The 13,426-nt window shown below is 44.8% G+C and overlaps 1 protein-coding gene across 2 annotated transcripts in view; it reads right to left on the bottom strand.

Annotated features, from left to right (window-relative positions):
- Nucleotides 1–13,426, bottom strand: part of Ptprj (protein tyrosine phosphatase receptor type J) — a 160,440-nt gene that overhangs the window by 46,601 nt on the left and 100,413 nt on the right. For both annotated transcript variants that reach the window (XM_027422616.2, XM_027422615.2), the window contains exon 2: nucleotides 2,389–2,407. In XM_027422616.2, coding sequence (XP_027278417.1) covers nucleotides 2,389–2,407 — 19 coding nt within the window. The remainder of the gene's footprint in view (nucleotides 1–2,388; nucleotides 2,408–13,426) is intronic.

Raw genomic sequence — 13,426 nt, 5'->3', positions numbered from 1 at the left:
AAAGCAATACAGAGAAACCCTGTCTCAAAAAACAAAAGAAAAAAAAAAAAAAAACCTTTGGACCCATCAAGATAGGATAGATAATAGACTAGACATTATAAATGTAATTCTTACCTGATAATTGTTCTTAGTATGCATAGTTTTACTATGTTAAACCCTTTCCTTTTTATTTAGAAAAAAAGGGGGGGAACATTGTGGAATATTTGTGAACACTGTAAATATGGGTCTCTGCCTAATGTGCTTTCTGATTGGTTTACTGAAAAGCTGAATGGCCCAGAGCTAGACAGGAGAGAATAGGTGGGACTTCTGGGCAGAAAGAGAAATTGGGAGGAGGAATCTTGGTCTCCAATTTCACCAGCACACTCAGTACAAAGTCAGATATTCAGTACTGAGAGGTAACTGAGCCATGTGGGAGAATGTAGACTTAAAAGAAAAACAAATGGGTTGTTTAAGTTATAAGAGCTAGTTGTGGGAAATCCTACACTAAGGCCAAGCTTTCATAATGAATAATAATTCTCCAGGTCATTATTTGTGGGCTGGTGATCCAAAGATAGTCCGACAAGAAAGCTTGCTACACTTTGAAGGAGAGAATGTTAGTACATAGGCACAGGAGCTTGGGGGTAGGGGAGGGCATGATGACACAGGGAGAATAGAAACAGCCACCTGTATGCAGAGGGAAGCTCCTGAACTGTAAGAAAATAAAATACATACAGGGATGCTGATGGCAGCCCCTGCAGATTAAGACAGTGCCCTTCCAGCAGCCCCAGGAGTCCTCAGTTCCCAAGGAAAGCCTTCTGGCTTGAAATAGCTCTGGGGCTTGCTCCCTGCCACTGAGTATTGGATAACACTCCACCCTCTGAGCTGGACTGCACTAGAGAGGTCAGATTCTGGCAGGCCAGTGGCTCCAGCTACCTACCAGCTTATCTACCAGACTGATTCACAGGAAAGACACCACCTGTGTGGGTTCCCCATTGTTTGCAAAAGCTTTACATAATTAGTGTTGTTAACAAAGATTTGCCTTATTAGAAGGGTTCAGTGAGATTTGCCCCCTTTGTACAGTGCTTCTGAAACCATCTAATTGTTTTATCTCAATGTTTTTTTTTTCCAGTAAGGATGAAAAATGTCCCTGAATTTTAAGGACAAATAAAAACTACCAATTTTTTCCAAAAGAATATGCATTTTTAAAGTACTAACTACCTGCTGGGCATTGGTGGTGCACACCTTTAATCCCAGTACTTGGGAGGCAGAGGCAGGCGGATCTCTGTGAGTTGGAGGCCAGCCTGGTCTCCAGAGCGAGTGCCAGGATAGGCTCCAAAGATACACAGAGAAACCCTGTCTTGAAAAACTAAAATAAATAAATAAATAAATGTACTAACTACTATTATCCTTCTACAGAAACAATAAGGTTTTTTAATGATTTATTTAATTTCATGTGCATTCCTGTTTTGCCTACATATGTGTATATGTGAAGGTGACAGATCCCCTGAAACTGGAGTTACAGGCAGCTATGGACTGTCATGTGTGTGTTGTGAAGTGAACCCAGGTCCTCTGGAAGAGCAGCCAGTGCTCTTAAACGCTAAGCCATCTCTCCAGCCCCAACTGTAATGTCTTGATCCCAGAACAGATGGTACTTTCAGCTAGATGCATTTAGCTACATAAACCATCATTACTAGATCATCAGAATAGCATCATAGTTATCCTGTCTTCCTACAAACCAGGGGAAGAAAAGCACCTCGCCATGGCTGAGACTCAGTCCCCCATACCACACTAGGGCCGAGGGCAAAGGGATTCTGTTTGACTTTCCTGTTCTAAGGGTGGAGCCCAGAGCTTCATACGTGCTGGGCAAGCACCCAAGAATCTAATGATAGAGGAGGCTCTCCCTTCTTCTGAAGAAATTCTGTAATTCCTCAACACTGTATTTTAAAGGTAGTAAAACAGCAACACAAGAAAGTGCTTGCATGAAATAGGAAAATAAAGTATTACAGTTTCAATTCATCTATCTTTTCCATGATTACAGGCTGGCAAATGAAAATCACAGAAAACCCAATGCTTTTATTAATTGGTGGTTTCACTATGTCCTCAAGGATGCTCTCAAACTCTCTAGCTCTCTAGCTTCCCGAGGAAGCCTCCCAAGGAACTGGGAGTACAGGACTACACCCCTGCCATTCAGCTTAGAAACCAGAATTTTTATAGCTGTGGTTACACAGCTAACTGACTTTCACTTGCTGTTTCTACCTTCACTTGATTTCTAAGGAAAAATGGAAATAAATGCGCTTTAACACATTTTTTCTGTGATTTTTTTTCCCCACATTTGCCGTTAATGTAGCATTTTGACCACTAGGGGACAGTAGCAAACAACACAAGAATGGAAAGGAGCAAGGTACTCACCCGCACCTGCGCACAAGACCTGTAACGGAAAAGAAAAGGGAAGTCAGCAGATTCATTCAGCTGTGGAAATGCAAATCAGATACTGAGCAGCTGGGGATTTGATATTGGGGGTGGGTGCTGAGTGCAGGGAAGGCTGATGGCCATGGTCAGGGTGTCCTGGGGCTTTAAATACAAAGAAAACTCAAGTCAATTGCACAGGATTAAACCAGGTTTTATGGAGGCCATGGGGCTGTTGACTACATAAACCCAAGGTTCCTCACGGCTTCATAAGCCAGTGCTCCCTCTTGGCCCTGTGAGATGAACCGGAGCAGAAGGACACAAAAGCAAAGTCAAGATTGTCTAGTCCAGAACAAATGAAAATGGGGACCAAAGACTCTTCCCCACAGTCAAGTCCAGGCCCAGCGTATTGGCAAAGCCATGCCTGAAGTTGAAAGTCAATAGGTTTGGGATCTTTCACTATATAAAAATTCACCTTCTTCAGTCTATTGGTTGAGGGCAGTCATTTTTTTAATCATCTGGTATGCTGCTTTGGGAAGGAGTGAAATATGACTTAGTTGATAATGTCAATCTTCCAATGGGGGGGGGGAGAAAATCCCTTTAGTGGTATTTATTACCATCTATACCATAAATTATTTCCCCAAAGCATAATGTAATTCCAGGTTGTATGTTTCCCTGCCTCTTAAATACATGCTTTTGGAAATTGGAATTTCCAAAGTATGGTGATTGTGAAAAAGAAAATAATAAAAAAAAAAGGAAAAAAATGTCCTGCAACTTCCCACCATACTTAGAATTAAAATCCACCCTTAACTACCCAGCAGGCTCCTCTAGTCTTGGTGACATTCACATTCTTGAAGCTAATTTCCCCTTAGAACCATTGCATATTTATTCCCCCTTGCAAAACACTGACCCAAAACCTCCTTTCTTGGGGTATGCCCAAGATGTCACCCCCTTCAGAAGTCTCTTCACTAACCACCCAGGAAAATTCACCACCCTCACTCTCCAAGACAAGTCTCCTCCATATGGACAGAAACACAGTTCATATCATAGGTGCTCAATAAATGCCACAGAAAAGAACAAATCAGCTGATGAGAAAGAAAGGATTTCTTAAGCCCCCACCCCCAAAAATGTCCACTACCTTGTCTCTTAAGCTTAAACTTTCTCGGTTCATTTCAAACAGTAACTAAAGGTCACTTCTAAGGCCTCCCCCAGCCCCTACTCCTCAAGTCAGGCAATGTGTCAATCAACATATCTATGATGGATCCTGGGAGAGGGAGGAAAATAGAGGAACTCATGGCTAGCACAAGGAAGCAAGCATAGCTTGCCCAGTACTTGAAAACAATGTTCAACTACAAAATCTCCGTGCTTTAGGATGGTAGAGTCTTGGCATCTGCCCAAGGCATATCTCGCCTTGGTATCCACATGCTGTGGATCCTCTTGGAATTCATTCATCTTAGGACCACCTGAAACCACCAAAGGCCTGCATACTACCCTCCAACTATTTGCCGGAAAGCAGGGGAAATGAGATGAGTCTAAAAGCAACTCCAGACAGAGAGCACGATCACAAACATGCCCGTATGAAGCACCTACAAGAGCCAAGCACTCCTCTAAAGTGCCTGCAGTCAACAGCCTTGTTGTCCCAGGAAAGAGGACAGGGCATCCAGGCCTTAGGGAGACAGTAGGGTAAACAGTACCCCTGGCCTGGGTGCAATGTGGCAGGGGAAGTCAAACAAGGATGTATGCAAAAGCAGGGTGCGGTGCTTCTAAACCTGTGTCTTGTGTCCCTTACGTTCCTGGCACGGGTAAAAAGCAAGGATTGCATGTTGAAGAAAAAGGAATCACAGCTGAGTCCCTGCATCCAATGTGTTTAAGTCAATTCACTCAGAGCACTGACTACCAGCTCTGTTCTAAATGGCTCTCAAATGGAAACTCAATCCTCCAAACAACTCATTAGTAAGAGGTGAGTGGCAGGGCCTGGATCTTCAGATCTTCAAACTACAGAGGCCCTGTGCATAACCACCAGCTCTGCCACATCCTAAGTGGAGAGCAATACACTAAGGATTAGTGAAGGTTTAAAAATTAATTAGAGGTCGGGCGGTGGTGGTGCACACCTTCAGTCCCAGTACTCGGGAGGCAGAGACAAGTAGCTCTCTGTGTGTTCAAGACCATCCTGGACTACTGAGTGAGTTCCAAGATAGCCTCCAAAGCTACAGAGAAACCCTGTCTCAAAAAAAAAAAAAAAAAAAAAAAAAGAAAGAAAAGAATTAAAATCAATTAGAAATGAGATATTTTATCAACATCCAATCTAAATAAATAAATACACTAAGCAGAGTGAGCGTACTCTGTACTCTGTGCTCTGTGCTGAAGCAGGCTGGGCCAGGCTTCTCCTCTTAACTCCCCCAGTGGTCCCTGTGCCACAAACAAAACAGCCTGGGTCTCTGTGGGGCTCGTGGAGGGGCACCACCACTCACCACTCCACTACCTGCTTTTGCACTGCCTGCTGTAACAAAGTCACACTGGTTCACACAACAGAGTGAGGTAAACTGACTTGTGCCTTTACCTTCAACTGCACAGTAAAAACCCTGAAAGGCCCATTACTGCTCTTGGGGATCAGCTCAGGTCAATGAAGAGCTTTTAAAAATACCATCAACAGAAAGGTCATGCTTCCAAAAGGAAGTAAAAGCCTAGTTATGCCTGATGGTGAGATAATAAAAGACTGACATTTCCAGGCTCAAAAACAGCATACCAAAGTTACCTACAGAAAGGTGTCTGGGGACAACTTCCCAGCGATTGACAGCCAGACATGGCAAGAACCACAGCCCTGCTGTTCCTAGTGGAGGAGCTAAGACTCTCTGGACTCCAGTAACCCCACATGGGTCTCTACCCACACAGGGAAAGCAGTAAGCATTCCTCAGGCTCCTTCAGAGAGTCCTCAGCTAGTCCAAGTGGTTGTGGTGGCAACAAAAATGAGAATGCCCATTCACCGATAAGGACTCTGTTGCTTGGGTTACACAACCCAAGATCACAGATACTAGGCTTGCCGCGGCACAGAAAGACAAAAGAAAGCCTGGGAAGAGATGCTGAGACTAGAGACAAGACCAATGCATTCCACTCCCTACTCTCTTCCAGGCAGAAATAAAAGCAGCTGATGAGGTGTGAACAAACAAACTTGAGATTGGGGGCATGTCAGGCTTCAAGGTCTGCTCCCTTCTCACTCTGAGCCCTCCTACCACCACCACCCCCCATCCCCATCCCCCTAGCCTTTCCCTTCCCAGGGAGTTGAACCTAGGACTTAGGGCTCAAGGGCCTCCAGATGTTTGCCGAAGGTGTTGCAGAAGTGCTATTGACACAGCCAAAAGGTAAAATGAACCCAATGGCTGTGGCACATCCATACAACAGAAAATCACTGGTCCAAAAAGAGGGTTGGGATACTGACTCCTGTTACATGGCTGGATCTCAAAGTGATGGTGTCACAGGAAAGAGGACAGACACATGAGCCCATATAGTGTACAAGCTCATATATATATATATATATATATTATATATATATATATATATATATATATATATAATCCAGAACAGAAACTCCATAGAAGCGGAACACGGGCAAGGGGTCATGGGGGAACGGAAAGGGAAGGGGCCTGGCTACAAATGAGCTCAATCTGGGTGTTGCTTTTTGAGTAATTCTAAGTGTGGAGAACTGATAGAGATGACAGTTGCACAATAGGCTGAATGCACTAAATACTGCTAAAATTCACTTTCAAATGGTCCTTCTTATTATGTAAATTTATTCTTATTTTTTAAAGATAGTATGCAGCATGACTGTATAGTTTTGCTCAGCCACTGCCCACCTTGCTCAAGGGAGGAGAGAAAGGGAGCTTCCTGAAGAAAACTGAAAAGGAACAGGAGGAAGAAGAGGACTAGGAATAGAAGGAACACTGAATTCTTCCTGCTCTACCACGAGGTCACACAGACCTCACTAGGCGCATGAACTTTCAAATTCTTCCCAAATCTACCTGAAAAATCACACACCAAAATAGACCCTCTATATCCTCCTCTTCCCCTCTCTCTGGTGTGACTGCCCAGTTGCCCTGCCTCCTAGGCTATAAATTTTGGAAACCCTAAATGTTTGAAACACACGTTTGAAAGTGCACATGTGCACACACACACACACACACACACACCCTTCTTCCTGGACCACTGAAGGCTGTCTCCCACACCCATGGTACTAAATCTCCCTACTTCTGTGCTATGCTCTATCCTCACAACCTGAGGTCCACAGGCATCCTAGGTCTGCAAGGCTCGTGCCATCTCAAACCTGTCTTTAAAGCTCCCAAGCCATCGCCCATATACATAAAACCAACAAGAGCCAGAACGGTGATTATCTGCTGCCACCTTCTTTCTATTCTGTAAGACGGTGGTTGTGACTCTATGCAGAACCCTCTATTTAGAACATAAAACAGAACAATGCTTGGGGGGGGGGACCTTTTGTGAACATTGAAGGCAAATAGATCCTGACCCTGTTCCCTCACTCATTTACCTGGCTGACACCTCCCTTTCTTAAGCTATGTGTCAGGGCCTTCACAGTGTGGAAATAAACAGGACAGGAGCCCAGCAGAGACAGGTAACACACTCAGCCAGAGTAAGGGGGAAGAATTTTAAAAGGCAGTGGATGAGGCTGTGAGAAAGAGACAGGAATGTGCAAAAAAAAAAAAAAAAATCCTGGAGTGCCACAAACGAAAGAGCAGACAAGCCTAGGGGGCTGCCTCTCCTATCACGGGCTAAAGGTGCCCACTGGCTACCCAAACAGGGAGATGGAGGTCAAGGGCACCCCTGGTGTAGAACACAGAGGTCAGCCTCCTGCTGGAGTACAGACAGGAGGGCAGGGGTCTGCTGGGGCACTGAGAAGGCAGCCCAGGCTCACCTTACTATACTGCAGAGCCTGTCAATCTGGTAGGTGAGAGCCAAGAGTGGTCAAGGAGTTCAGTTCAAGCAGGGGGTGGGAGGGTAGCAGTGTACACCTTTCATCACAGCACTTGGGGAGGGTGAGGCAGACGGGTATTTGTGCGTTTGAGGCCAGTCTGGTCTACATAGGGAGTTCCAGGACATAGTGAGACCCTCTCTTTAAAAAAATAAAAAATTAATTCAACTTTCCCTGCCCTTGGTGCCCTGGAGCTTGAGGGACTTACAAAGCCATTCATTTCACTAATTATAAAGTAATGGAAGGGCATCTTCAATATACATCCCGTGTCTGTGTTTTCTCAAGATTCAAGTACAGCAAGGTTCCTTGATTCCAGTCCTAACACCCTTCCTCCTCACCAAACCCCAAAGCTACCCTTCCAATGCGCCTGATGACCTCTGCGAACCTTGCCACTCAACTTCCTGCCTCAAGCCTTGGCCTGGTGCAGGTTACCAAAGACAGAGGGGGCACTTAAAGTGGTCCAGTCCCACCAAGAGCCCATAAGACTGGAAAAGCTCCCAAAGAAAATGGCAGAGCAAAAGTGGGTGGGGGGCTAGATTTGCAGGTAAACCTTGCTCAAGGACCTAGAAACGTGGGAAACAAAGGAAGGGGCCAGGAGAATGACATAACCTGTGACAGTGTGGTGGAAACCCCAGAGACCCCTGAGACTACACTGCTGTAAACTCAATTGACTCTACTCCTAGCCTCTCAATGAGCTGCAAATATTACACTGATTACCTCATTTAAACCCTCCAAGACCAAAGGAAGCAGAAACTATGTATACCCCGTCTTACAACAGTTTAAGATTTAAGCTCTCCCTGGCCCTGAAACCCTTGGCCTTAACTCCAGGAAACACTGAGCAGTCTCATCCACTGGCAGATCTCAACAGATTCCAGGAACCCAAGGTCTCCAACACCTGGCCTGGCTAGGCCTGGACTGCCAGAGGGACAGGTTGTATCAGCTTGTTGGAACTGACTGAATGAAGCAGGTTCTTTTGCAAAAGAACCTGAAATCACAGAGCAGCCTGAATTTTAGCAAGTGACAAGGCTGTAGGTATTCTATTCTACAGGTTCAGCATTCAAGGGTGGATAATGAGTGACTGAACTACACAATGGGTAACAATAGACTCCTAATCCTTCTAAAGCCAAGCCCACACACCATATTACAATAGTTATTTTTACTCACTGACGTAATTAACCAAAATGTGAATGCTTCAAGCAATATTTAAAATCAAATAACATTTTATAGGGTTTGGAGCAAACTGAGCCCGATTCTGAAAGGCCACCATTCTCCCTGGCTATAGTTTATCTCCTTGTGAATATTATCTAACAGCTCCCTGAAATACAGGCCACAGAAAGGTAAATCATTGACTTATGAAAACTGCACACTGGCAAGGCCTCCCGCCAAGCACAGATGAAAAGCATCCTGCCTGGAAACACCCCAGAAGCAGGTGTCACCTGGAGGACCCATCTCAACACCTGGCATTAAATTCCACCTTGGAGCCCAAAAGCAGGGCCTAAGCAGGACAGCAGACAACACGGCTTACTCTACCTCATTTGCAAATAAGTGACTCTTAATTTGATGCTGTCGTCCTTAAGAGTCAGCATCACCCATAGCTCCACACCTTAAAGATTCAAAGTAAAGAAGCTTCAGTGGTTCAGCGATGGATGGGCACCACCCACACTGAAAAGCCCAGCCGCCTTAGCTCTGCACTGCAGGCAGCTGAAGGCATGATGACCTCCTACAAAGGCACAGTGGAACACAGTCAGAGGCTCTACCTGAGTAAGGCAGAGCTGGTTGTGACTTTGGAAATCCTAGGCCAGGAGCTTCTATAAGTATTCTTAGCAGAGCTGGGATCCCACCACCAAGAAAGAACCTTATGAATAATAAGTAAGAACACAATTCCGCATTCCATGTCTACATGCATGATCATATAGGTGTCTGTGCAAACCAGATGAAAACAGCAACTTCAAATGACTTCTATTTTTAGAGTAATCTGTGTGCAACCAGGTAAAGCGGATAATCTCCACTATATTCGAATTCCACACTCAGGAGGCAGAGGCAGGGGGATGGCCAGTCCCAGCACAGTCGAGGGAAATGCACAGCTTGTTCTCCGAGACAGAACACCTTCAATTTTAAAATGTAATGCAAAAGATACTTGAGCAATTGTTTTCATTACAATCCCAAACACTCTCAAATTTGGAGAGGGTGGGCTAAGAAAAAAAATTTAATGAAACACAAATATTGATGGGACCTTTAAATGGATTTCAGGGAACACAAGCTGGAAACTGGTGGTTTGCCTCACCGTGGGCTTTATGAAGGCAGAAAGTAGATCCCATACACTTTAGCAACTCCACCAGACCACGTGGCATTGAGACTGAGCACAGATCCCCAGACACTTGGAAGGGCTCAGCTTTTCATCAGTAGAGGGGCAGAGATCCCGGCCCTTTCTCCTTGGCATATGATAAATCAGGGATGCTAAATAGAGGCCTCCTTGTTGAATATTTATTTGATTGATAATGTTTTGTCATTCACAATTTGTAGCCCTGGATAACCCTGAACTTTCGAAGCCCCTCCCTCAGATCTGAAGTGCTGGGGTTATAAGCATGTACCTGCATGCCCAGCTTCCTACGATGTTGTTAAAATTTTAAGTCGTTAAGAACAGGAAGAATTAGCATTGTTCTTTTTTTTTTTAATTATGGTGTTCAGCATCTAAAAAAACAAATACTTTCTTATCTGGCCACATTCAAGCCATTAATTGGATCTGAGTTACCCTCTCTGCCGGGGTAAGTGCTAAGCAAAAACGGCCACTGGCAGTACTGTCACCCCAATTCTGAGGACAAACAGAAGTTGCCAAGCAACATGGCACCCACACAGCTGGTTTCCTTTATCAAGTGCGAGCACATGAGGAGCTGAGAGAGGCTCTATGACTATTCATGCTTTAACCCATTCCATTTCTTGATTTTTCCAACTGCCTGGAGACATGTGAGTGTGTGGCTTTGACAGTTGTGTGCTTTGCAACCCGAGTACAAGGGTTATGGTCATCGATGAACTGTTTACTTTCTAAATTCTTCTAGGGGCAGAGATTTCTGGGGCAACATGGCTTGCCAATAATGGTCAAGCTGAGAATATAAACCGTGCCATTCTCTACCCCTAAATTATCTCATTATTCCCTAACCCGTTCCCTACCTGTGCTACCAACTCTACTCACAAATACCACCACTACCACCGAGGTGGTGGGTGAAGAGCTGCTGGTCTCCAGGTGAAGACCGGACTCCAGACCCTCAAACTGGAATACTAAACCCATCCCCTGAGCCCCTCATGAACTGCCCATCTGCCCTAAAGTCTAGATAAAAGAAGCCATGAGATACTGTTCACTAGGGGCCTGAGGTACTCAGGACTGGCATCTGCTTGCACCTGCTGTCTGTGGCTTCATGAGTCCCCCTCTTCACATCCCTCCCCTTTCTCCCGGATAAGAAAAGAATATCCAGGTCCAGGTTCCAGTTCATGAACTCTGCCTCTAACTGGCCACAAAGTGCTAAGGGGACAGTCTCTCACAGTCCACTCTCCGCCCAACAGCCTCCGGGGCTGATCCTATCAAGAGGCAGCACACCAACAAGACTCTTTGCTTTCATAGAACTACAGTGAAGTCACTACATGCACAAAGATTACAGGTTCCCAAATACCAACAACCTCCCCATGGATTCCCCTAACTGCAGACCTGAGGAACGAACAGTTGGAAATCAATGGAACACTGGCATCCAGCCTGCATTTGAATACTGGTGCCACCACTTTATTCAACAGAGGTCCACAGCCAGTGACACAGCTTCTTGAGTTTTCTCATCTGATGTGTGGCTTGAGTGTGGTGCATCGCCACCACAGTTGCTGCTGAGACTTAGGTCAGTGATGGCCAGTGCCAGGAGATGAGGTCTACCAAGAGAGGCTTGGGTTATGGAGCCCCAGCTTTCCCGAGAGGACTACTGCTGGAGCCAGGACTGGACAGACTGCTATCACAAAAACTGATGTTATCATGAAGCAGGGCTTCCCTATGCCCTGCCCAACACATCTGCTTGTCCTTTCCACCTCCTGCCATGACTTGAAGCAACATGGCTTCTTCGACACATACAGTCACCCAATTCTGAACAGCCAGAATCATGAACTAAAAAAAAAAGTAAATTTCCAAGTCTCTGATATTCTGCTGCAGTAGGGGGAAATATTAAAATGACTTGCAAATTATCATCTACTCTTCAAAGCTGGTGCTGGGCTTCATAGCACACACCTGTAATCCCAGTACTTGGGAGGCTGAGGTTGAAGGACATGACTTTAAGGGCAATTTGAGCTACATAGTCTCAAAAAAAAAAGAAAAGAAAAGAAAAGAAAAGGAAAGAGAAAAACGCATTATTCATCAGGCTTGGCAAATATTATGCAGCTTGTGGCAACATGGCAGGACTCTATAAATGACAGCAAACAACATGGGCCCTAAAACAGGGTGTCACCCAGGCACTGTACAGGAATTAAGAGGACACACCCCCAAGTCAACAATTAGCAATAGTGGTATCTAGCTGTAGCAAGGACAGAGAGAAATATTGGTAAGTCTAAAAAGTGAGTATTTCAAATTTCATTTGTTTACACTTGCTAATTTTCACAACTTTAAGAAAATGTTGGCCAGGAATGGTGGCACACACCTATAATACCAGCAATCAGGACACTGAGGCAGGAGGATCTTGGGGCTGTATATGGAGACCTTGTGTGAAAAGGACAAAGAAAAAGCAGGAAAAATAAGCAAAAAACAAAGAGAAAAGGTAGGACCCATCATAAGGATATTCTGTCACTACAAAAGACTGAACAGCAATGAGGGCAAATTGGATTCTTGGGTTCATTTCCTGAAAGTACTTGAGCTAAAACTCTTCAGACTAGCTAGGTACCTTATGTCTCCTATTGCCTATCACAGCCACAACGGCATTGAGTCCCCAACCAGGCTACCTTGCCCCAGCCTGACTTTCTGCAAAGCCACCATCAGTCCTACTCTTCACATCTCCTAGCTGCATTTGTCAGTTCTGGTTGAGAACCTGAAATCTTGGGGCCCCTCTTAACTATGTGACAGAATAGTCTCAGAAATGCCGGGTGTGGTAAAGATTACTTCTTGATTTTCCTGTCTACAGTCTTCCATTTCAGTGAAAACTCTGAATCACCCAAACATCTGGACAACAGAGGAAACTTAGCCTGTCCTCCAATGAGCATGTAACAACCACCTAGTACAATCGTCACCCAATACAATGTTTCAAGAAAAAAAACCTCTCCAAGCCTCTCCAAGAGGCTGAGCTTCTGATAAAATGCACCTTAGCAAGTCACATCATGTGGGCACTGACAAGACACAGAGAGGACACTATCCAAGTAACAGAATGAGCCCTGAATCGCCAAAGAGCAGATGACTGGGGAGCTGGTACAGTACAAGGAGGTGACTGATTACTTTTAACATCTCATTAAGCCTTGTGAAGGCCATGAATCAGAGGCTCAGTCAACATCTATGAAAGGCCAGGCATTAAATATTTTAGGTTCATTGGGTGGTGGTGGTGGCCCATGCCTTTAATCCCAGCACTCAGGAGGCAGAGGTAGGTGGATCTCTTTGAGTTCGAGGCCAGCCTGGTCTACAGAGCAAGTGCCAGAGCAGGTTCCAAAGCTACACAGAGAAAGCCTGTCTCAAAAAACAAAAAATAATTTAGGTTCTGCAAGATACACAGGTCTATCTAGGTATAGTGTCAAGTCAGCCACCAGTACACTGATGCCCATGACTGTATTCTAATAAAGCTTTATTTATAACTACATTGGTGTCATATAAGTTTTATATTATAAAATTTTTCCTTGCTTTTTCTCTCAACTACTTAAAAACATAAAAGCTATTCTTAGTGCTCATGGGTCATGCAAAAACAAGCAGTGGCTACAGTTGGGTTGGCCCTGCCCTAAATCACATGTTTGCCCTGGACAGAACCACAAGAACAGACTTGCAGCAGTGCAGAGTATGGGCCCTGTAGCCAGGTTCGAACTCCACATCCTGGTTCTGACAATTATTCTATGCTGAAC

Source organism: Cricetulus griseus, chromosome 6 (genome assembly GCF_003668045.3).
Source record: "Cricetulus griseus strain 17A/GY chromosome 6, alternate assembly CriGri-PICRH-1.0, whole genome shotgun sequence".
In the NCBI taxonomy this organism is placed as follows: domain Eukaryota; kingdom Metazoa; phylum Chordata; class Mammalia; order Rodentia; family Cricetidae; genus Cricetulus; species Cricetulus griseus.
The sequence above is the reverse complement of the archived record's forward strand: the minus strand, read 5'-3'. Positions and strand labels throughout refer to the sequence as shown.